The sequence below is a fragment of the Sorex araneus genome, chromosome 1, assembly GCF_027595985.1.
Source record: "Sorex araneus isolate mSorAra2 chromosome 1, mSorAra2.pri, whole genome shotgun sequence".
NCBI lineage: Eukaryota > Metazoa > Chordata > Mammalia > Eulipotyphla > Soricidae > Sorex > Sorex araneus.
The window spans coordinates 299,793,856-299,818,526 of record NC_073302.1 but is presented as its reverse complement, the minus strand read 5'-3'; the positions used below and the strand labels follow the sequence as shown (position 1 = coordinate 299,818,526).

Below are 24,671 nucleotides of genomic sequence, written 5' to 3'. Positions count from 1 at the left end.
GCTGAACGCAGAAACCAGGGGGAGGGGACACAGCGTGTGCGAGATTGGAGATGCCTGCCTGGGAGAGACCAGACACGGGTGCAGTTTAAACACTTTATTGGAGGAAAGTCACTGACATAGGGAGTCCCAGTGACACCCCGGGGCACAGTCCCAATGACACGCCCCCATCATGCTCTGCACACACACAGGACATGGGCACATGCAGAGCCCACCCAACGCACTCACGACCCCAGTAGAGTGAGGGCACTGCTGTGTGAGCACACATAACATGGTACCTGCCATGGCCCTGGCCCTGGCCACGGCAGAAAGAAGGGTCACAATCCTGCTGCTGCAGCTGTGCCTCCCACTGACCGCTGTTACTGAGTCTGTGGGCACAGGATTGAAACCGCCTGAGACACAGGAGCTGGAATTCTACTGAGAGCCCAAACTCCAGATGATGCTTCCCTGAGTGCGAGTCCCATTTCAGCCGCCACTGCCAACAGTCCCCCCTGCTCTGGGCTAGGTACTAGGGGTCCCCCAGAGACAGTCTGGGCACGGGTGTCTCCTCCACAGCAGCAAGATGGTCCGGGTCACACGTGGCAGGGGGCCTAGATTGGTGAGCATTGGTGGGTCAGCTCAGTCCTGCTCGCTCTCATCAGAGGACGAGGACACCAGGAGGTCCTCATAGAGCACACTGAAGGGGCGCAGGGTCGGGCCTATGGCGGGTGGGCTGCAGGCAGGGGGCTCACGTGTGTCCATGCATGGGACCAAACTGGCATCCAAGAACCCACAGCTCCAGCGGTCCCCCTGCAGCCTCCGGAACACCATGGTGAGAGGCTGGACCCCCCACAGGGGTCCCCAGAGGAAGTAGGGGGCTCCCAGGGCAGGCCACATCCGCCTCTCCATGGGTACTGAAGGCCTGGGGCCTGGAGCCTCTTTCAGGGACCTGTTCATCTTGGTGGCCACTCCCCTGGGCTTGGGGAGGAACTGGGGTGTGGTCAGGGCGGTCAGTTCCAGGGGTCAGAGTGTCCTGTCGGTGGCTGCTGCCCAGCCTTGTGCCAAGACTGCTTCCCTGTGGCAGGGGGCAGGAGCTGAGCCTCCGTTTCTTTGGGGAACGGTGGGTGTGGTGTGTTGTTGTGCTGGCTGCTCTCTTGCCCGATGCTCCATCGCTGCAACTGTGGGCTCCAAACTGGATGAGTGCCCGGGGCTTGGAGCTGGGGGCCAGGCCAGGCGTGCTGGCGGCTGCCCATGAGGGGATCCTGGAAGCGGACATGCAGTCGGCGAAGAGCCTGGCACTCTCCCACCCGAGGTGCTCAGCTCAAGACGGCTCTGGGGTGGTCCGCGAGGCACCTCCTCAGCCTGGACCGGTCCTCCAAGGACGAGCCCAGGCCGGGTTGGCTGCTGCAAGGAAAGAAAGAGAAAAGCACAAATCAGACACACTGACATTTGCATCCCCAGCTCAGACCCAAACCATTGCCCATGACAAAGGTCCTCCAAACTTAGAACACTGGGGTGTACAGAGAGAAGGACAGGTCAGGGGACCCTGGACAGTGAGAGGGACACTGGAAAGGGGACTCGGTGGAGGAGAGGGCCCAGAATCAGGGAGGAATGAGTGAGGCTTGGCCCCTCTGTACTTACCCTCACGTAGTCCCAGGACTCCTTCCCGTCCTTCGCTAAGGCCTGGGCCTTTTGGTCCTGTGTCGTGGGGCATCTCTGCGGCAGAGACCCCCTCCTGGGAATGAGCCTGAAAGCAGCATATCAGAGAGTCAGTCACCCCAGCCCATTCCTCGATCTTCCACCCCCGACCCGTCCCCCAGCCCAGTGGGAGAGCAGAGGGAGAGCTGCGGGGTCTCTGCACCAGCGTCCTCTCTGCTGGACCATCCCACTGCCCTCCCTCCTCCACCCCCAGGGCCTCGCTCCGGTTGCCATGACCCTGCCCTCTGGGCCCTGGGAGAGAGGCGCTCTCTGAGAGGGAGGATGTGGGCTCCCATCTTCCCCCACTCTCCGGGATGCCCGGCCAAGCGTCCCACAGGAGTTGGGAGACACAGAATCCTGGATGCAGACCCAAGCTGCTGGAACCGGCCCAGTACTCACCTGGATCCACAGGCCTTCAGGACGTCAGGCCCGCTGGAGGGTGCTAGCGAACAGCGGGGCAGAACGTTCTCCTTTTCCTTTGGGCGTCCCAGGGCTGGAGAACCAAGGCTCCCTGCCAGCGCCTGATGGGGCACCTGAGGTTCCGTGCCCGGTGCCCAAAGCTGCCGCAGTCCTTGCACTTGACCTGCAGAGAGAAGGGCCAGAGTGAGGCAGGGGCTCTGAGAGCCTGTGCAGGGTCAAAGAGGGGCTGGGAAGTGGGAGATAGGGAGGACAAGGACCCTGTCCCCCCAGGTGACCCCTGAGAGATGGCGGCCCAGAGCCCCTGCGGCCACAGTGGGCCTGGAAAGGGGAGGCCTGGAGGACTCATCTCGGCAGGGGCAGCCCCATTCCACATGGGCCAACTCTCCCTGGCACTAGCAGCAAACAGAAGCTGGAACCTGGCAGGGTCTGAGGCCAGAGCACAGGCAGCCCTGCCCACGTTCCACTGATGCCCGAAGGAAAGCCCTACCCAACTGACCCGGGATGGGCTCCAAGACCAGCTCCGAGAGCCAGGACAAGGCAGAGACAGGCACACTCATTTCCCCTCCAGGCCTGACCCTGGGCCACCCACCCGCCCGCTTCCTCCCCGCACCAGCCCACCACTTACCTTGGGTTCTCACGCCCCGAGGGTCCTCCCAGGGGCGCCTTCCAGGTGTGGACTCTGGGCTCTGGGGCACCCGGGCCGAGTGTGTCGTTCCCACATGGAACTCATCTCTGTGGATTGGCAGCAGAGTCGGCCTCCTAAAGAAATGAGAAGGAAGATTGGGTGACTCACAGACCACACACGGCCACACACTGCAACCCCACACACGAACACACACATGCACACAGACATACACACATGCAAGCATACACACATACACACATGTATAGACACCCATACGCACATTCACACATGTGCACAAGCACATTCACACACACGTGAACACAGAAACACACACATGTACACATAAACACACATGTGCACACAGACACACATGCACACACAAAAACACACACGCACACACATTAACACACAGAGCCCTACTTGCACTTTATAGAGAATCCCACACGCCATTCACATGCACCCAGGAATGCCCCCTCCTGCCCTGCCTTGGCACATCCTCCTCTCCCTAATCTAGACCCCAGCCAAATCTCCTGTTTCCAAGAGCCCCCGGACCTACATCCTGTCTGAGAGTGGATGGAGAGTCCACTCACCTGAACTTTGTGGCGGTCCTCTGCTGTGGCCTTCGACGTTGCTAAATCGGGGAGTCTGGACAAGGCTCGGAGATGCTGCATTCCCGTGGCAGGTGAAGGCTGGAAAGGATCCACTTCCTGGAAGTTCCTGTTTATATAGTCTCCAGGTGGGAATGGGTGGGCGGGCCGTGTCCATCAAGTGCTGGTGGGGAGACCCAAAGTTTGCAGGTGGCCCCACCACCTGGTCTCTGGACACACGACTTGGCCAGTGCTGGAGAGAATCTCTCAGCTCCCTGTCCGTTTCGGGTAGGATGCCCCGGACCTGTGTCCTGGGCCCAGAGGGCTTGATGGAGATTCCAGTGCTTCGATTTGTCAATCATTCTAAAATATTTTTCTATAATTTTATTTTCATGAAGTTGCTCATAATAATTTATTACCTTCAATATTCCGACACCGATCCCACCACAATTACCCATTTCCACCAACATGACTTCAAATTGAACACCCACCACCCCTGCCTGCCTGAATAACACTCCCTAAAGATTTTTTTGTGTATTGCTTGTTACAAATAATTCTCTAAACTTGATTTTAAAAAAGTTTTCCCAGAGGAAAGTGTGTGAAGAATAGTAGTTCAGTGTTTTCATTGAAATGATCTGGGCCTGATAGTGAAGCCGAGAGGCAGAGAAAGTGTCTACTAGGGGTTTAGTGGCTGGAAAGTTCTGGGAGAGCTGAATACTGACCCCTGAGGCTACTTCCTTGGCCCCTCCCTAACTGCAGCCCCTCCCTACCTGTCTCACGGGCTTCCTGTGGCCACTTTCTGATTATTGTCCAAGGTCCCCCTGACACCTGCTGCAGGCTGGCCCTCACCTCTCACTGTGCCCACAGTCCCTAGCCAGAGACCTGCCCTCTCAGTCTTGAAGGCTCAGGCCCTCTGGGCGTCACCTTCCAGGAGGGTTTTCCTGCTGTTGCCCCACACTGGAGAGCGGGAAGAGGTCGAGGTAAACTCTCCTGACCATCCTGGTCTCTGGGAGGGTGACACTGCGGTCTTCCCTTTATGGTGGGACTTCTTGTTGGGTGCCGGGTTCAGCTGTAGAGCTGACCATTCTCACTGTGGATGGCGCCAAGAGGCTCCCTCTGTTGGGACAACTTGGGCTGTGCACATAGTGGCTCCTCTCTCCCGGGGATGTCCTTCTGGCTCTCTGACCACTGATAGCTCTTCCATCTAAGGCCATGCCAAGGTTTCCCAGCAGTGTGAGGCCTCTGCTTGCTTCTGTGTCCTGCTGCTCTTTGCCCTTCACAATCCCATTGTCTCACGACAGAGCTGGCCACGACTTTCTCTCTCTCCACCTGTGGACAGAGGGGGCTTTAGGCCCTATCAGAAAACTAGACCCAGGAGCTTCGAATTTCCACTGCCAGGTCTGGGTGGAGAGAAATAGGTCACTGTTTCCTGGGCGGACGGAGGACAGTCACACCCTCAGCTCCTAATCACTTCATGACCTCCTACCTCATGTGACAGACATCAGCCTGTACCCCTGATAGTCAGAGACCCCAGAAAGCCATGGCCTGTGTGGTCCCAGGCTACGCGGCTTCAGGCTTCCACAGATTAGCTGTGCCTGTGGGTCAGGGCCCCTGGGCATCTCCTGCCTATGGCCTCCTCAGGATACCTACTTCAGAGGCCTCCCAGGGGAAGCCAGAGCTGGGATGAGCTCTATATTGTCACAGATTCAAGCAAACAGGAGATTTTAGGAGAATGTTCCAGTGAATCCACAGAGCCACCTGCCCCAACTGCAACATGAACCTGAGGAGAGGAAAGACCTAGTATCTCCATGTCTCTCCGGAACATCCCGGAATAATCCCTAAGAGGGTCAGGGCCACGTGCAGAATGGAGGGAGTTGTCCTGCATTGCTGAGGCCTCTGCCTGCTTCTCTCTTCGGGGATACATGTAGAAAACTCAGCCTGGACGGGAGCTGGGAGGACTCCAAGAGGTGGTGTTGGCATCACAATATGTGTGACTGTCCATCTCAGTCAGCACAGGAAACAGGGCCAACCCCATGGGGAGGATGAGGGTGATCTGAGCAGAGACCAAATACCAGTGACCAAAAAATCACAAAAAACTTGTCACGAGAAAAATCTTGCATCTTTCCAGGTGGATTAGTGCCAGCTTCCATTTCGGCCACACTCAAAGGCCAGCTTTCTGTTCTCCTTGGTCCTTTGTGAGTCACGACTGATTCGTCTCCATCCAGGCCTGGCAGTGGAAACTCAAAGCTCCTGGGTCTAGTCTTCTCATAGACCTTAAGCCCCCTCTGTCTGCCGGTGGAGAGAGAGAACCCTGAGTCAGCTCTGTCGTCGGACAATGGGAATGTGAAGGACAAAGAGCAGCAGGACACAGGGGCAAGCAGGGGCCTCACACCGCTGGGAAACCTTGGCATGACCTCAGATGGAAGGGCCATCCTTGGTCAGCGAGTTCAGAAAGGACTTCCCCGGGGGGAGGGGAGAACCTGTGCGCACCGTCCATGTTTCCGGTCCTGTGCAGTGAGAAGAGTCAGCTCTACAGCTGAACCGGGCTCCCAGAGAGAACTCACACCTCACAGGGAAGCCCGTTGGCGTCACCCTCCCAGAGCCTGGGCGGATCAGGAGAGTGTCCTGCCAGCGTCCTCCCAGTATGCCCTGTAGGGGGAGCAGCAGGAAAACAACCCTGGGAGGTGACGCCCCTGAGCCTGCAGGGCTGAGAAGGCAGGTACCTGGCTTTGGCCTGTGGGCACAATGAGAGGTGAGGGGCGCGTGCACTAGGTGTCAGGTGACCTTGGACAGTAAACAGGGAGTGGCTACAGGTAGGAAGTGAGACAGGTAGGGAGAGGCCACTCATTGGGGTGAGACAGGTAGAGAGGGGCCACAGGTAGGGAAGACCCAAGGAATTAGCCTCAGGGGTCAACACGTAGCTCTTCCAGAACTTTCTGGCCAGTAAACCCTTGGCAGACACTTTCTCTACCTCTCTGCTGCACTACCAGGCCCAGCTCATTTCGCCGTCAAGAGTGAACTACTGTCCTTCACACACTGTCTTCTGGGAACACTCTTATGCTCATATTTAGCGAATCATTCGTTAGAAGCAATAGAAAATAAAAAACTAGGGCCTGTTCTTCGGGCAGGCTTGGGGGTGGTTGTTCAATCTAATGTCATCGTGAAGTTGCCTCACTTCTGCACACCCCCAGCAGAGTGAGGGGCCCTGTGGGACTTGGGGGTGGGTGCGATGCAGACACCGCTGTCCAGGAGCTGGTGTGAAGGTGCAGAAGGCCCCCAGCAGCCCCCAGGAGGCTGCTGTAACCACACGAGAGAGGGGCTCTTGCCACCTCCTGGAGGTGCATTGGGTCGGTGACTCCTGTGGACAGGGTGTGAGAGTTTCTGAATTTGGGGGTTGGACAAGGAAAGGGCAGGGGCTCAGGGGCTCAGGGGCTCAGGGCAGCACTGGACTGCTCGTGCGAGGTTGTCGAGGACAGGGGAATGTCTGGAGATGAAGCACATGGCCACGTCCCTTACAAGGACGAGAGGAACAAGTGGGACCTTGAGAGACCTAAAGGATGTGGCAGGAGGAGGGGAGCAGGCGGAGCTCAGAGTGTTTGCTAGTGACAGGCTGGGTTCTTAGTGACGAATTCTTCCCGGAGGCTAATTCGTGGGAAATGCAGGACAGATCCTCAGAGCAGAAATGCTTGTTGGCAGGGGCTGAAAGAATTGTGGTACCCGAGTAGCTGAGCCGGGGGCAGCTGGGTTGGAGCCCACGAGTGAGCCATTAAGCCCCAGTGCTCAGGGGATGGAGGTGCTCATACGGGGCAGGGTCGAGAGGCCCAGAGTGAGCACAGTGCAGAGTCTGGCGAGAAGCCAATCCCGGATTTCACTGGCCGAGTTTCCCTCCAGTCACAGCAGTGCCTGATCCTGGCAATGGGTCCTGGGAACGCTTCAGTCGATTCACTTCACAGACCGAGGAGTGAGACCCGGGAGTATTGGAGTTGGCTCAGCCCCTCACCTGGGCAGTCTGCGTGTGGATCCTCCCCTCTCTGCCTCCTGGATGCTGACTCTGTGCTGGAGAGTCCCGCCTCCCTCGGGGCCCAGCGGGATGAAGCTGCTTCGTGCCTTTGCCTGTTGCTTCCTTGTGGCTCAGCGTTCAGCACGTTAACAATGGGGACGAGCTGCTGGGGCAGTCGAGCTGGAGATTCCGCCTGCCGAAGCCACACATGCTTGTAGGGTCTCTCTCGGGAAGTTCCCGCGGGTCTCTGCTCCTCTTGGGTTCCCTTAAAGAAACGTCTGACCTGACGGAGCGCTGGCTGCGAATCCAGTGGCGTGCCTGAGACGCTGTGTGGACGTGCTCTCCGGGGCTGGGCAGGGACAGCTGTGGCAGGGGTGTCATTCCCGCACAGCAGTTTCCCTTTACACTGTGCTTTGTTTTGCATTTAGGGTGCCAGGCAGGATTGATAAAAGATATCAGTCATTAGGGGCCAGCCAGCAGTGGTTTTGGGCCCTATCCAGGGCACTGGAAACGAAATCCAATCGAGAACCAGAGCACCAAGAGGAGGGTCTTTAGGCATGCAAGGGAGTGTAGAGGCCGAAATAGGCTCAAGTTAGGATAGGGTGGGGGTAAGGTAGGAAAGGCTCCAAGAGGGGGAAGAGACTCATTATCATGATAATGGGCGGCCTCATTCTCCAGGGTTGGAACATCAGTGGGGGATAATTTGTCAGGAGGACTCTTTAGGGAGGGGTTTATAAAGGGCCTTGGTCTGATGGGAATCTCTGGATTGTGTCTTATCAGCGGGAGGGCTGTCACTGTTGGGCACAGGAATCACAACCCAAGAGCAGGTTGAGGGGGGCAATGACAATGTTCTTAAGAAATCTCTCCCATGTTGGACAATCTTCCTTACTTCAGGGGAGTGATGATCAATTTTAAGAATATCATGAATGAGTTTCCAATAGGAAAGGGCTTGGACTGGAACTTTCTCAGGCCCAAAGGTTTCATAGTAATCTTTTAAGCAATCTCCTACTCTCCCCCAACGTTCTTCTTCAATAGTACCTTCCTGGGGAAACCAGGGAGACCTTACACCTCACCAATGTAAGTAAGGGTCAGGAATTCCTGCAGGTCTTTTTTCTTAACCCTAGTGCCCCGTGTCCTAAGGGACTCCTTAAGCCCCGGAGAAACATATATACGTTTACTCAATGACTGTCCCACCATCAAAATCAAGAACGGATAGACAGAGAAAAGATCGCCAATAATTTCTTAAAAAGGAGTGACCAGTGGAATGCTTGGTAACGAGTGCCTACTTGATGCATAGTTTTTCTTCTGCATGGAATGAGAATTTACCTGGGATTCATGGCTGTGACCCCCTAACCCTCTCACGGGAGTCTTCTAGCGCTGGGGCGCCCTAGTGACATTAATGTGCCCGACCCGTCCTTGAGTTGCTCTGTGTGAGCGTGTAGCGGGTGATGGGTGAGAAACAGACCAAGCAAAGCTGAGGGAGGGTAAAGGGGATCCTGATGGATGGGACCCAGACCCAGATGAGGAGGGGCCTGGAAGGCTTGGTGCCTTTCTCTGGCACTGAATCCCACACGTACCCCTTCCAAATCCCAAATTCATGTCGAGGGCCAACTTGAGACTGAGCTGAGAGATACCTCCACCCGGCCCAGTCAGGAGGACAAGACACCTCTCCCGAGCTCTTGGCTCTGACCTTCCTGGTTCTGCTGGATGAGAAACCAGGGGGAGGGGACCCGGATGTGCATGACGGGCGATGCCTCCCAGGGAGAGACCAGACATAGGTGCAATTCAGACACTTTATTGGAGGAAAGTCACTGACATGGGGAGTCCCGATGACATCCCAGGGCACAGTCCCAATAACACGCCCATCCTGCTCTGCCCATACATGGGACATGGGCACATGCAGAGCCCACCTAATGACCCAAGACCCCAGCAAGTCAAGGCACCGCTGGCGTGCGCACACGACATGGTACCTGCTATGGTCCTAGCCCCGGCCACAGCAGAACGAAAGGCCAGGATTCTGCTGCTGTTCATCCCACCGTCTTCTTCTGCAAAGTCTGTGGGGACAGAATTCAAACAGCCTCAGACGCAGGATCTGGAATTCTCCTGAGAGTCCTAACTTGGAACAATGCTTCTCGGGCACCTGAGTGCGAGTCCCATCTTGGCCCCCAACTGCCAACAGTCCCCCTTGCTCTGGGCTAGGTACTAGGGGTCCCCCAGAGACAGTCTGGGCCCGTAGGTATCCTCCACAGTAACAGGAGAGTCCGGGTCACATGCAGCCGGGGGCACAGGCTGGTGGGCATTGGCCTCAGTCTTGCTCGCTCTCGTCGGAGGACGAGGACACCAGGAGGTCCTCATAGAGCACACTGAAGGGGCGCAGGGTCGGGCCTGCGGCAGGTCGGCTGCAAGCAGGCGGCTCACTCTCGTCGGAGGACGAGGACACCAGGAGGTCCTCATAGAGCACACTGAAGGAGATCGGGGTCGGGCCTGCGGCAGGTCGGCTGCAAGCAGAGGGCTCACTCTCGTCGCAGGAGGAGGACACCAGGAGGTCCTCATAGAGCACACTGAAGGAGCTTGGGGTCGGGCCTGCGGCTGGTGGGCTGCAAGCAGGGGGCTCGCTCTCGTCGGAGGAGGACGAGGACACCAGGAGGTCCTCATAGAGCACACTGAAGGGGCGCGGGGTCGGGCCTACGGCGGGTGGGCTGCAAGCAGGGGGCTCAGGGGCCGCTACAGAGGAGTCTGAGCTGACAGGCAGGAACCCACAGCTCCAGCTGTCCCCCTGCAGCCTCCGGAACACCATGGTGAGAGGCCGGACCCCCACAGGGTTCCCCAGGTGAGGCAAAGGGCTCCCAGGGCAGGCCGCAACCTCCTGTCCGTGGCTACTAGGAGCCTGGGGCTGGGAGCCTCTTTCAAGCCCCTGTTCATCACGTTGGCCACTCTCGTGGGCTTGGGCAGGAACTGGGGTGTGGACAGGGCATTCATTTCCAGGGACCAGAGTGTCCTGTCGGTGGCCGCTGCCCAATCTTGTGCCCGGGCTGCTTCCCTGGGGGGAGGGGGAGGGACCGAGCCTCCGTTTCTTCGGGGAACTGTGGGTGGCGTCTGTGAGTGCGCTGGCCGCTCTCTTGCCTGCTGCTCTCTCGCCTGCTGCTCCATCGCTGCCACTGTGGCATCCCAACTGGATGAGTGCCCGGGGCTTGCGGCTGGGAGCCAGGACAGGTGTACGGGCAGCTGCCCATGCGGGGCTCCTAGAAGCGGGCACACAGCTCGGCGAAAGGCCCGGTGTTTTCCCGGCAACGGGGCTCAACTCAGGACTGCTCTGGGGTTGTCCGCGAGGCACCTCCTCAGACTGGACGGGTACTTCAAGGACCTGCGCAGGCCGGGTTGTGCATGGCCGCTGCAAGGAAAGACAGAGAAAAGCACCAATTAGACACAGTGACATTTGCGTCCCCGGCTCACACCCAAACCAGGGACCCTGACGAAGGTACCACAAACATTAGAACACTGGGGTGGACAGAGGAGGGACAGGTCAGGGGACCCTGAACAGTGAGAGGGACACCAGAGAGGAGACACGGTGGCGGGGGGTGGGGCGGGGAGCGCCCAGGATCATGAAGGAATGGGCGAGCTTGGCCCCTCTGTACTTACCCTCACGGAGTCCCAGGACTCCTTGCCGTCCTTCGCTAAGGCCTGGGGCTTCTGGTCCTGTGTCGCGGGGCATCCCTTCGGCAGAGATCCCCTCCCGGGAATGAGCCTGCAAACAGCACATCAGAGAGTCAGTCAGCCCAGCCCATCCTCGATCGTTCATCCCTGACCCGTCGCCCAGCCCTGTGGGAGAGAGGAGGGAGAGCTGCGGGGCCTCTGCACCAGCGTCCTCTCTGCCGGCCCGTCCCACTGCCTTCCGTCCTCCACCCCCCCAGGGCCTCTCTCTGGGTGCCTCGACCCTGGCATTTGGGGCCCCAGGAGAGAGGCTCTCTCTGGGAGGGAGGAGGTGGGCTCCCTCCTTCTCCTACTCTCTGGGATGCCCGGCCAATCATCCTGTGGGAGTTGGGAGACACCAAATCTGGGACGGAGCCCCGAGCTGCCGGAAACGTGCCAGTACTCACCTGGATCCGCAGGTCTTAGGGACGCCCCTGGAGGGCGCTGGTGCACAACGGGGCGGCACGTTCTCCTTTTCCTTTGGGCGTCCCAGGGGCTGGAGAACCAGGGCCCCCTGCCAGCGTCTGATGGGGCACCTGAGGTTCCGTGCCCGGTGCCCAAAGGCGCCGCAGTCCTTGCACTTGACCTGCGGAGAGAAGGGCCAGAGTGAGGCAGGGGCTCTGCGAGCCTGTGCAGGGTCAGAGAGGGACTGGCCAGTTGGAGCCAGGAGGACGAGGACCCCATCCCCCCAGGGGTCCCCTGGGAGATTCCAGCCCAGAGCCCCTGTGGCCCCAGAGGGCTGGGACACGTGGGGCCTGGAGGACTCGTCTCGGCATGGGCAGCCGTTGGTTCCACACGGGCCAACACCCCCTGGCACTAGCGGCAAAGGGCAGCTGGGGCCTGGCAGGGTCTGAGGCCAGAGCACAGGGGGCCCTGCCCATGGCCCACGGATGCCCGATGGAAAGGCCTGCCCACCTGACCCGTGATGAGCTCCAAGACCAGCTCCGAGAGACGGGACAGGGCAGAGGTGGGCACGCTCATTTCCCCTCCCGGCCTGACTCTGGGCCTGTCCACCCTCCCACTTCCTCCCTGCACCAGCCCAACACTTACCTTGGGGTCCTCGTGCTCCGGGGCTCCTCCCGGGGACACCTTCCAGGCCTGGGCTCTCTGGGCTGCAGGGCCTCTGGGCCGAGCGGGTCGTCCCCACACAGAACTCATCTCTGGGTATTGGCGGCACAGTCGGCCTCCTAAAGAAAGGAGAAACAAGCTTGATTCCCTCACAGAGTTACACACGGCCACTCACTGCAACTCACACACATGCAAACATACATGCCCAAAGACACACACACACATGCATGCGCACATACATACGCCCGTGTACACACAGACACCCACATACACATTCACACACACGCAGAAGTACATTCACACACATGCCCACAGAGACACACACACGTACACATAAACACACATGCACACAGACACGCGCGCGCACACAGGAAAACACACACATGCACACATTATCCCACAGAGCCCTGCCGTGCACTTTATAAGGAATCCCACACGCCATGCACACGCACCCAGGAATGCCCCCTCCTACCCTGCCTTGGCACATCCTCCTCTCCCTAATCTAGACCCCAGCCAAACCTCCTGTTTCCAAGAGCCCCCGGACCTACATCCTGTCTGAGAGTGGATGGAGAGTCCACTCACCTGAACTCTGTGGCGGTCCTCTGCTGTGGCCTTCGACGTTGCTAAATCGGGGAGTGTGGACAAGGCTCAGAGATGCTGCATCCCCGTGGCAGGTGAAGGCCGGAAAGGATCCACTTCCTGGAAGTTCCCCTTTAGATAGGCTCCAGGACCGAGTGGGTGGGGCCCGCCGTGTCCATCAAGTGCTGGTGGGGGAGACCCAAACTTTGCAGGTGGCCCCAAACTCCTGGTCTCTGGACACTTGACTCGGCCAGTGCTGGAGAGAATCTCTCGGCTCCCTGTCCGTTTTCGGGTAGGATGCCCCGGTGCTGTGTCCTGGGTCCAGAGGGCTTCGTGGGGATTTCAGTCCTTCCATTTGTCAATCATTCTAAAACTTTCCTTTATAATTTTATTTTCATGAAGTTGCTCAAAATAATTTATTACCTTTAACATTCCAACACCAACCCACCGGCATTACCCCTTTCCACCAACATGACTTCAAATTGAACACCCACCACCACCGGAGCCTGCCTGAATAACAGTCCCTAAAGAATTTTTTGGTGTACTCCTTGTGACAAATAATTCTCTAAACTTGATTTTAAAAAAAGGGTTCCCAGCAGAAAGTGTGTGAAGAACAGTAGTTCACCCTTACGGTGAAATGATCTGGGCCTGATAGTGCAGCTGAGGCAGAGAAAGTGTCTGCCGGAGGTTTAGTGGCCGGAATGTTCTGGAAGTGCTGAATGCTGACCCTTGAGGCTACCTACTTGACCCCTTCCTTCCTACCTTCGGCCCCTCCCTGTCTGCGGCCCCTCCCTACCTGTCTCCCCCCCTTCCTGTGGCCCCTCCCTCCCTGTCTCGCTCTCTTCCTGTGGCCACTTTCTGTTTACCGTCCAGGGTCCCCTGACACCTGCTGCCGGATGGCCCTGACCTCTCACTGTGCTCACAGGCCCTAGCCAGAGACCTGCCCTCTCAGGCTTGCAGGCTCAGGCCCTCAGGGCATCCACTTCCAGGAGGGTTTTCTGGCTTCTACCTCAGAGGAGATCGGGAAGAGGTCAGGGTGAACTTTCCTGACCATCCTGGTCTCTGGGAGGGTGACACCGCAGGCTTCCCTTTACCATGTGAGTTCTTGTTGGATGCTGGGTTCAGCTGTAGAGCTGGCCATTCTCCCTTTGATGGCGCCAGTGGCTCCCTCTGTTTCAGACAACTTGCACGGTGCACGTAGCGTCTCCCCTCTCCCAGAGATGTCCCTCTGGCTTGCTGACCACGGGTAGCTCTTCCATCTGAGGCCATGCCAAGATTTCCCAGCAGTGTGAGGCCTCTCTTGCCCCTGTGTCCTGCTGCTCTTTGCCCTTTCCAGTCCCATTGTCTCACAACAGAGCCGGTCGCGGCTTTCTCTCTCTCCACCTGTGGACAGAGGGGGCTTTAAGCCCTATCAGAAACCTAGACCCAGGAGCTTCGAATTTCCACTGCCAGGTTTGGGTGGAGAGAAATAGGTCACTGCTTCCTGTTCTGACCGAGGACAGTCACACCCTCAGCCCCGAATCACTCACGGCCTCCTACCTCGTGTGACGAAAATCGGCCTCTGCCCCAAGAGAGTCAGATACCACGGAAAGCCATGGCCTACGCGGTCCCAAGCTACGTGGGCTTCAGGCTTCTAGAGATCACTGTGCCTGTGGGTCAGGGCCCTGGGAGCATGTCCTGGCTCTGGCCTCCTCAGGATATCTACTTCAGAGGCCTCCCAGGGGATGCCAGAGCTGGGATGAGCTCTACATTTCCGCAGATTCAAGCGAACAAGAGTTTTCAGGAGAATGTCCCGATGAATCCACAGAGCTACCTGCCCCAAGGGCAACCCAAACCTGAGGAGAGGAAGGACCGAGTCTCTCCGTGTCTCTCGGAACATCCTGGAATGATCCCGAACAGGGACAGGGCCATGTCCAGAGTGCGGGGAGTTTTCTGCAGTCCCGAGGCCTCTGCCTGCTTCTCTCTGCAGGGAAACACGCAAAAACTCGGGTTCAGCACAGCATCAGCACGGACAGCGGCTGGGAGGATTCAGAGCGGTGGTGGGTGGTGTTGGCATCGCAATACGTGTCCATCTCAGTCAGCACAAGAAACAGGGCCAGCCCCATTGGGAGAATGAGGGTGCACTGAGGATAGCAGAGACCAAATACCAGGGACCAACAAGTCACAAAAAAAGTTGTCACTAGAAAAGTCTTGCATCATTTCAGGTGGGGTGGTGCCAGATTCCATTTTGGCTACACTCAAAGGCCAGCACTCTCGTCTCCTCGGTCCTTTGTGAGTCACGGCCGATTCGTCTCCATCCAGGTCTCGCAGTGGAAACTCAAAGCTCCTGGGTCTAGTCTTCTCATAGGCCTCAAGCCCCCTCTGCCCGCAGGCGGAGAGAGAGAGAGCCCAGAGTTTGCTCTGTCGTGGGACAATGGGAATGTGAAGGGCAAAGAGCAACAGTACACAGGGGCAAGCAGAAGCCTCACCCCGCTGGGAAACCTTGGCATGACGTCCGATGGAAGAGCTTTCCTCGGTCAGCGAGCCCAGAAAGGACATCTCCGAGGGGAGGGGAGCCCCTGAGTGGAGCACTGTCCACGTTTCCCGACCACAGTGAGAACAGTCAGCTCTACGGCTGGACCCGGCCCCCAGAGAAAACTCACCACCACCCAGGGAAGCTTGTGTGGCATTAACCTCCCAGAGCGTGGGCCGGTAAGGAGAGTGATCCTCCAAAGTCCTTTTGCTCTGCCCAGTGGGGCAGCAGCAGGAAAAGCCCCACGAGAGGCGATGCCCCAAGGGCCTGAGCCCGCAGGTCTGAGAGGGCAGGTCCCTGCTAGGGCCTTTGTGCCCAGTGAGAGGTGAGGGCCACCTGCAGGAGGTGTCAGGTGACCTTGGACAGTAAACATGGAGTGGCTACAGGTCAGAAGCGAGACAGGTAGGGAGAGGCCACTCATTGGGGTGAGACAGGTAGAGAGGGGCCACAGGTAGGTACGGCCCAAGGAATTAGCCTCAGGGGTCAACACGTAGCTCTTCCAGAACTTTCTGGACACTAAACCCCTGGCAGACACTTTTCTCTACCTCTCTGCTGCACTACCACGCCCAGCTCATGTCGCCTTCAAGAGTGAACTACTGTCCTTCACACACTGTCTTCTGGGAACACTCTTATGCTCATATTTAGCGAATCATTCGTTAGAAGCAATAGAAAAAAAAAAAAAACTAGGGCCTGTTCTTCGGGCAGGCTTGGGGGTGGTTGTTCAATCTAATGTCATCGTGAAGTCGCCTCACTTCTGCTCACCCCCAGCAGAGTGAGGGGCCCTGTGGGACTTGGGGGCGGGTACGATGCAGACACCGCAGTCCAGGAGCTGGTGTGAAGGTGCAAAAGGCCCCGAGTAGCCCCCAGGAGGCTGCTGTGCCCACACGAGAGAGGGGCTCTTGCCACCTCCTGGAGGTGCATTGGGTCGGTGACTCCTGTGGACAGGGTGTGAGAGTTTCTGAATTTGGGGGTTGGACAAGGAAAGGGCAGGGGCTCAGGGGCTCAGGGCAGTACCGGACTGCTCGTGCAAGGTTGTCGAGGACAGGGGAATGTCTGGAGATGAGGCACAAGGCCACGTCCCTTACAAGGACGAGAGGAGTCAAGGAGTGGGACCTTGAGAGACCTAAAGGATGTGGCAGGAGGAGGGGAGCAGGCGGAGCTCAGAGTGGTTGCTAGTGACAGGCTGGGTTCTGAGTGACGAATACTTCCCGGGGGCTAATTCGTGGGAAATGCAGGACAGATCCTCAGAGCAGAAGTGCTTGATGGCAGGGGCTGAAAGCAATGTGGTATCCGAGTAGCTGAGCCGGGGGCAGCTGGGTTGGAGCCCACGAGTGAGCCATTAAGCCCCAGTGCTCAGGGGATGGAGGTGCTCATACGGGGCAGGGTCAAGAGGCCAAGAGTGAGCACAGTGCAGAGTCTGGCGAGAAGCCAATCCCGGATTTCACTGGCCGAGTTTCCCTCCAGTCACAGCAGTGCCTGATCCTGGCAATGGGTCCTGGGAACGCTTCAGTCGATTCACTGCACAGACCGAGGAGTGAGACCCGGGCGTATTGGAGTTGGCTCAGCCCCTCACCTGGGCAGTCTGCGTGTGGATCCTCCCCTCTCTGCCTCCTGGATGCTGACTCTGTGCTGGAGAGTCCCGCCTCCCTCGGGGCCCAGCGGGATGAAGCTGCTTCGTGCCTTTGCCTGTTGCTTCCTTGTGGCTCAGCGTCCAGCAGGTTAACAATGGGCACGAGCTGCTGGGGCAGTCGAGCTGGAGATTCCGCCTGCCGAAGCCACACATGCTTGTAGGGTCTCTCTCGGGAAGTTCCCGCGGGTCTCTGCTCCTCTTGGGTTCCCTGAAAGAAACGTCTGACCTGACGGAGCGCTGGCTGCGAATCCAGTGGCGTGCCTGAGACGCTGTGTGGACGTGCTCTCCGGGGCTGGGCGGGGACAGCTGTGGCACGGGTGTCATTCCCGCACAGCAGTTTCCCTTCACACTGTGCTTTGTTTTGCATTTAGGGTGCCAGGCAGGATTGATAAAAGATATCAGTCATTAGGGGCCAGCCAGCAGTGGTTTTGGGCCCTATCCAGGGCACTGGAAACGAAATCCAATCGAGAACCAGAGCACCAAGAGGAGGGTCTTTAGGCACGCAAGGGAGTGTAGAGGCCGAAATAGGCTCAAGTTAGGATAGGGTGGGGGTAAGGTAGGAAAGGCTCCAAGAGGGGGAAGAGACTCATTATCATGATAATGGGCGGTCTCATTCTCCAGGGTTGGAACATCAGTGGGGGATAATTTATCAGGAGGACTCTTTAGGGAGGGGTGTATAAAGGGCCTTGGTCTGATGGGAATCTCTGGATTGTGTCTTATCAGCGGGAGGGCTGTCACTGTTGGGCACAGGAATCACAACCCAAGAGCAGGTTGAGGGGGGCAATGACAATGTTCTTAAGAAATCTCTCCCATGTTGGACAATCTTCCTTACTTCAGGGGAGTGATGATCAATTTTAAGAATATCATGAATGAGTTTCCAATAGGAAAGGGCTTGGACTGGAACTTTCTCAGGCCCAAAGGTTTCATAGTAATCTTTTAAGCAATCTCCTACTCTCCCCCAACGTTCTTCTTCAATAGTACCTTCCTGGGGAAACCAGGGAGACCTTACACCTCACCAATGTAAGTAAGGGTCAGGAATTCCTGCAGGTCTTTTTTCTTAACCCTAGTGCCCCGTGTCCTAAGGGACTCCTTAAGCCCCGGAGAAACATATATACGTTTACTCAATGACTGTCCCACCATCAAAATCAAGAACGGATAGACAGAGAAAAGATCGCCAATAATTTCTTAAAAAGGAGTGACCAGTGGAATGCTTGGTAACGAGTGCCTACTTGATGCATAGTTTTTCTTCTGCATGGAATGAGAATTTACCTGGGATTCATGGCTGTGACCCCCTAACCCTCTCACGGGAGTCTTCTAGCGCTGGGGCGCCCTAGTGACATTAATGTGCCCGACCCGTCCTTGAGTTGCTCTGTGTGAGCGTGTAGCGGGTGATGGGTGAGAAACAGACCAAGCAAAGCTGAGGGAGGGAAAAGGGGATCCTGATGGATGGGACCCAGACCCAGATGAGGAGGGGCCTGGAAGGCTTGGTGCCTTTCTCTGGCACTGAATCCCACACGTACCCCTTCCAAATCCCAAATTCATGTCGAGGGCCAACTTGAGACTGAGCTGAGAGATACCTCCACCCGGCCCAGTCAGGAGGACAAGACACCTCTCCCGAGCTCTTGGCTCTGACCATCCTGGTTCTGCTGGATGAGAAAGCAGGGGGAGGGGACCCGGATGTGCGTGACGGGCGATGCCTCCCAGGGAGAGACCAGACATAGGTGCAATTCAGACACTTTATTGGAGGAAAGTCACTGACATGGGGAGTCCCGATGACATCCCAGGGCACAGTCCCAATAACACGCCCATCCTGCTCTGCCCCTACATGGGACATGGGCACATGCAGAGCCCACCTAACGACCCAAGACCCCAGCAAGTCAAGGCACCGCTGGCGTGCGCACACGACATGGTACCTGCTATGGTCCTAGCCCCGGCCACAGCAGAACGAAAGGCCAGGATTCTGCTGCTGTTCATCCCACCGTCTTCTTCTGCAAAGTCTGTGGGGACAGAATTCAAACAGCCTCAGACGCAGGATCTGGAATTCTCCTGAGAGTCCTAACTTGGAACAATGCTTCTCGGGCACCTGAGTGCGAGTCCCATCTTGGCCCCCAACTGCCAACAGTCCCCCTTGCTCTGGGCTAGGTACTAGGGGTCCCCCAGAGACAGTCTGGGCCCGTAGGTATCCTCCACAGTAACAGGAGAGTCCGGGTCACATGCAGCCGGGGGCACAGGCTGGTGGGCATTGGCCTCAGTCTTGCTCGCTCTCGTCGGAGGACGAGGACACCAGGAGGTCCTCATAGAGCACACTGAAGGGGCGCAGGGTCGGGCCTGCGGCGGGTGGGCTGCAAGCAGGGGGCTCACTCTCGTCGGAGGACGAGGACACCAGGAGGTCCTCATAGAGCACACTGAAGGGGCGCAGGGTCGGGCCTGCGGCAGGTCGGCTGCAAGCAGGGGGCTCACTCTCGTCGCAGGAGGAGGACACCAGGAGGTCCTCATAGAGCACACTGAAGGAGATCGGGGTCGGGCCTGCGGCTGGTGGGCTGCAAGCAGGGGGCTCGCTCTCGTCGGAGGAGGACGAGGACACCAGGAGGTCCTCATAGAGCACACTGAAGGGGCGCGGGGTCGGGCCTACGGCGGGTGGGCTGCAAGCAGGGGGCTCAGGGGCCGCTACAGAGGAGTCTGAGCTGACAGGCAGGAACCCACAGCTCCAGCGGTCCCCCTGCAGCCTCCGGAACACCATGGTGAGAGGCCGGACCCCCACAGGGTTCCCCAGGTGAGGCAAAGGGCTCCCAGGGCAGGCCGCAACCTCCTGTCCGTGGCTACTAGGAGCCTGGGGCTGGGAGCCTCTTTCAAGCCCCTGTTCATCACGTTGGCCACTCTCGTGGGCTTGGGCAGGAACTGGGGTGTGGACAGGGCATTCATTTCCAGGGACCAGAGTGTCCTGTCGGTGGCCGCTGCCCAATCTTGTGCCCGGGCTGCTTCCCTGGGGGGAGGGGGAGGGACCGAGCCTCCGTTTCTTCGGGGAACTGTGGGTGGCGTCTGTGAGTGCGCTGGCCGCTCTCTTGCCTGCTGCTCTCTCGCCTGCTGCTCCATCGCTGCCACTGTGGCATCCCAACTGGATGAGTGCCCGGGGCTTGCGGCTGGGAGCCAGGACAGGTGTACGGGCAGCTGCCCATGCGGGGCTCCTAGAAGCGGGCACACAGCTCGGCGAAAGGCCCGGTGTTTTCCCGGCAACGGGGCTCAACTCAGGACTGCTCTGGGGTTGTCCGCGAGGCACCTCCTCAGACTGGACGGGTACTTCAAGGACCTGCGCAGGCCGGGTTGTGCATGGCCGCTGCAAGGAAAGACAGAGAAAAGCACCAATTAGACACAGTGACATTTGCGTCCCCGGCTCACACCCAAACCAGGGACCCTGACGAAGGTACCACAAACATTAGAACACTGGGGTGGACAGAGGAGGGACAGGTCAGGGGACCCTGAACAGTGAGAGGGACACCAGAGAGGAGACACGGTGGCGGGGGGTGGGGGGGGAGCGCCCAGGATCATGAAGGAATGGGCGAGCTTGGCCCCTCCGTACTTACCCTCACGGAGTCCCAGGACTCCTTGCCGTCCTTCGCTAAGGCCTGGGGCTTCTGGTCCTGTGTCGCGGGGCATCCCTTCGGCAGAGATCCCCTCCCGGGAATGAGCCTGCAAACAGCACATCAGAGAGTCAGTCAGCCCAGCCCATCCTCGATCGTTCATCCCTGACCCGTCGCCCAGCCCTGTGGGAGAGAGGAGGGAGAGCTGCGGGGCCTCTGCACCAGCGTCCTCTCTGCTGGCCCGTCCCACTGCCTTCCGTCCTCCACCCCCCCAGGGCCTCTCTCTGGGTGCCTCGACCCTGGCATTTGGGGCCCCAGGAGAGAGGCGCTCTCTGGGAGGGAGGAGGTGGGCTCCCTCCTTCCCCTACTCTCTGGGATGCCCGGCCAATCATCCTATGGGAGTTGGGAGACACCAAATCTGGGACGGAGCCCCGAGCTGCCGGCAACGTGCCAGTACTCACCTGGATCCGCAGGCCTTAGGGACGCCCCTGGAGGGCGCTGGTGCACAACGGGGCGGCACGTTCTCCTTTTCCTTTGGGCGTCCCAGGGGCTGGAGAACCAGGGCCCCCTGCCAGCGTCTGATGGGGCACCTGAGGTTCCGTGCCCGGTGCCCAAAGGCGCCGCAGTCCTTGCACTTGACCTGCGGAGAGAAGGGCCAGAGTGAGGCAGGGGCTCTGCCAGCCGGTGCAGGGTCAGAGAGGGACTGGCCAGTTGGAGCCAGGAGGACGAGGACCCCATCCCCCCAGGGGTCCCCTGGGAGATTCCAGCCCAGAGCCCCTGTGGCCCCAGAGGGCTGGGACCCGTGGGGCCTGGAGGACTCGTCTCGGCATGGGCAGCCCATCCCACACGGGCCAACACCCCCTGGCACTAGCGGCAAAGGGCAGCTGGGGCCTGGCAGGGTCTGAGGCCAGAGCACAGGGGGCCCTGCCCATGGCCCACGGATGCCCGATGGAAAGGCCTGCCCACTTGACCCGTGATGAGCTCCAAGACCAGCTCCGAGAGACGGGACAGGGCAGAGGTGGGCACGCTCATTTCCCCTCCCGGCCTGACTCTGGGCCTGTCCACCCTCCCACTTCCTCCCTGCACCAGCCCAACACTTACCTTGGGGTCCTCGTGCTCCGGGGCTCCTCCCGGGGACACCTTCCAGGCCTGGGCTCTCTGGGCTGCAGGGCCTCTGGGCCGAGCGGGTCGTCCCCACACAGAACTCATCTCTGGGTATTGGCGGCACAGTCGGCCTCCTAAAGAAAGGAGAAACAAGCTTGATTCACTCACAGAGTTACACACGGCCACTCACTGCAACTCACACACAGGCAAACATACATGCCCAAAGACACACACACACATGCATGCGCACATACATACGCCCGTGTACGCACAGACACCCACATACACATTCACACACACGCAGAAGGACATTCACACACATGCCCACAGAGACACACACACGTACACATAAACACACATGCACACAGACACGCGCGCGCACACAGGAAAACACACACATGCACACATTATCCCACAGAGCCCTGCCGTGCACTTTATAAGGAATCCCACACGCCATGCACACGCACCCAGGAATGCCCCCTCCTACCCTGCCTTGGCACATCCTCCTCTCCCTAATCTAGACCCCAGCCAAACCTCCTGTTTCCAAGAGCCCCCGGACCTACATCCTGTCTGAGAGTGGATGGAGAGTCCACTCACCTGAACTCTGTGGCGGTCCTCTGCTGTGGCCTTCGACGTTGCTAAATCGGGGAGTGTGGACAAGGCTCAGAGATGCTGCATCCCCGTGGCAGGTGAAGGCCGGAAAGGATCCACTTCCTGGAAGTTCCCCTTTAGATAGGCTCCAGGACCGAGTGGGTGGGGCCCGCCGTGTCCATCAAGTGCTGGTGGGGGAGACCCAAACTTTGCAGGTGGCCCCAAACTCCTGGTCTCTGGACACTTGACTCGGCCAGTGCTGGAGAGAATCTCTCGGCTCCCTGTCCGTTTTCGGGTAGGATGCCCCGGTGCTGTGTCCTGGGTCCAGAGGGCTTCGTGGGGATTTCAGTCCTTCCATTTGTCAATCATTCTAAAACTTTTCTTTATAATTTTATTTTCATGAAGTTGCTCAAAATAATTTATTACCTTTAACATTCCAACACCAACCCACCGGCATTACCCCTTTCCACCAACATGACTTCAAATTGAACACCCACCACCACCGGAGCCTGCCTGAATAACAGTCCCTAAAGAATTTTTTGGTGTACTCCTTGTGACAAATAATTCTCTAAACTTGATTTTAAAAAAAGGGTTCCCAGCAGAAAGTGTGTGAAGAACAGTAGTTCACCCTTACGGTGAAATGATCTGGGCCTGATAGTGCAGCTGAGGCAGAGAAAGTGTCTGCCGGAGGTTTAGTGGCCGGAATGTTCTGGAAGTGCTGAATGCTGACACTTGAGGCTACCTACTTGGCCCCTTCCTTCCTACCTTCGGCCCCTCCCTGTCTGCGGCCCCTCCCTACCTGTCTCCCCCCCTTCCTGTGGCCCCTCCCTCCCTGACTCGCTCTCTTCCTGTGGCCACTTTCTGTTTACCGTCCAGGGTCCCCTGACACCTGCTGCCGGATGGCCCTGACCTCTCACTGTGCTCACAGGCCCTAGCCAGAGACCTGCCCTCTCAGGCTTGCAGGCTCAGGCCCTCAGGGCATCCACTTCCAGGAGGGTTTTCTGGCTTCTACCTCAGAGGAGATCGGCAAGAGGTCAGGGTGAACTTTCCTGACCATCCTGGTCTCTGGGAGGGTGACACCGCAGGCTTCCCTTTACCATGTGAGTTCTTGTTGGATGCTGGGTTCAGCTGTAGAGCTGGCCATTCTCCCTTTGATGGCGCCCGTGGCTCCCTCTGTTTGAGACAACTTGCACGGTGCACATAGCGTCTCCCCTCTCCCAGAGATGTCCCTCTGGCTTGCTGACCACGGGTAGCTCTTCCATCTGAGGCCATGCCAAGATTTCCCAGCAGTGTGAGGCCTCTCTTGCCCCTGTGTCCTGCTGCTCTTTGCCCTTTCCAGTCCCATTGTCTCACAACAGAGCCGGTCGCGGCTTTCTCTCTCTCCACCTGTGGACAGAGGGGGCTTTAAGCCCTATCAGAAACCTAGACCCAGGAGCTTCGAATTTCCACTGCCAGGTTTGGGTGGAGAGAAATAGGTCACTGCTTCCTGTTCTGACCGAGGACAGTCACACCCTCAGCCCCGAATCACGCACGGCCTCCTACCTCGTGTGACGAAAATCGGCCTCTGCCCCTGAGAGTCAGATACCACGGAAAGCCATGGCCTACGCGGTCCCAAGCTACGTGGGCTCCAGGCTTCTAGAGATCACTGTGCCTGTGGGTCAGGGCCCTGGGAGCATGTCCTGGCTCTGGCCTCCTCAGGAGATCTACTTCAGAGGCCTCCCAGGGGATGCCAGAGCTGGGATGAGCTCTACATTTCCGCAGATTCAAGCGAACAAGAGTTTTCAGGAGAATGTCCCGATGAATCCACAGAGCTACCTGCCCCAAGGGCAACCCAAACCTGAGGAGAGGAAGGACCGAGTCTCTCCGTGTCTCTCGGAACATCCTGGAATGATCCCGAACAGGGGCGGGGCCATGTCCAGAGTGCGGGGAGTTTTCTGCAGTCCCGAGGCCTCTGCCTGCTTCTCTCTGCAGGGAAACACGCAAAAATCGGGTTCAGCACAGCATCAGCATGGACAGCGGCTGGGAGGATTCAGAGCGGTGGTGGGTGGTGTTGGCATCGCAATACGTGTCCATCTCAGTCAGCACAAGAAACAGGGCCAGCCCCATTGGAAGAATGAGGGTGCTCTGAGGATAGCAGAGACCAAATACCAGGGACCAACAAGTCACAAAAAAAGTTGTCACTAGAAAAGACTTGCATCATTTCAGGTGGGGTGGTGCCAGATTCCATTTTGGCTACACTCAAAGGCCAGCACTCTCGTCTCCTCGGTCCTTTGTGAGTCACGGCCGATTCGTCTCCATCCAGGTCTCGCAGTGGAAACTCAAAGCTCCTGGGTCTAGTCTTCTCATAGGCCTCAAGCCCCCTCTGCCCGCAGGCGGAGAGAGAGAACCCAGAGTTTGCTCTGTCGTGGGACAATGGGAATGTGAAGGGCAAAGAGCAACAGTACACAGGGGCAAGCAGAAGCCTCACCCCGCTTGGAAACCTTGGCGTGACCTCTGATGGAAGAGCTTTCCTCGGTCAGCGAGCCCAGAAAGGACATCTCCGTGGGGAGGGGAGCCCCTGAGTGCACTGTCCACGTTTCCCGACCACAGTGAGAACAGTCAGCTCTATGGCTG

General features: G+C 58.1%; 1 protein-coding gene across 1 annotated transcript; it reads right to left on the bottom strand.

The window, feature by feature from the left end:
• Positions 1-615: 615 nt before the first annotated feature.
• Positions 616-21,395, bottom strand: LOC129402211 (protein FAM90A27P-like). The gene is made up of 10 exons (XM_055127755.1): positions 21,330-21,395; positions 20,825-21,003; positions 20,367-20,472; positions 11,404-11,582; positions 10,946-11,051; positions 3,310-3,384; positions 2,208-2,257; positions 1,618-1,723; positions 771-966; positions 616-695 (listed from the first exon to the last, which is right to left on the bottom strand). The coding sequence occupies exons 1-10, from the start codon at positions 21,393-21,395 to the stop codon at positions 616-618; spliced, it is 1,143 nt and encodes a 380-aa protein (XP_054983730.1).
• Between the last annotated feature and the right edge of the window lie 3,276 nt (positions 21,396-24,671).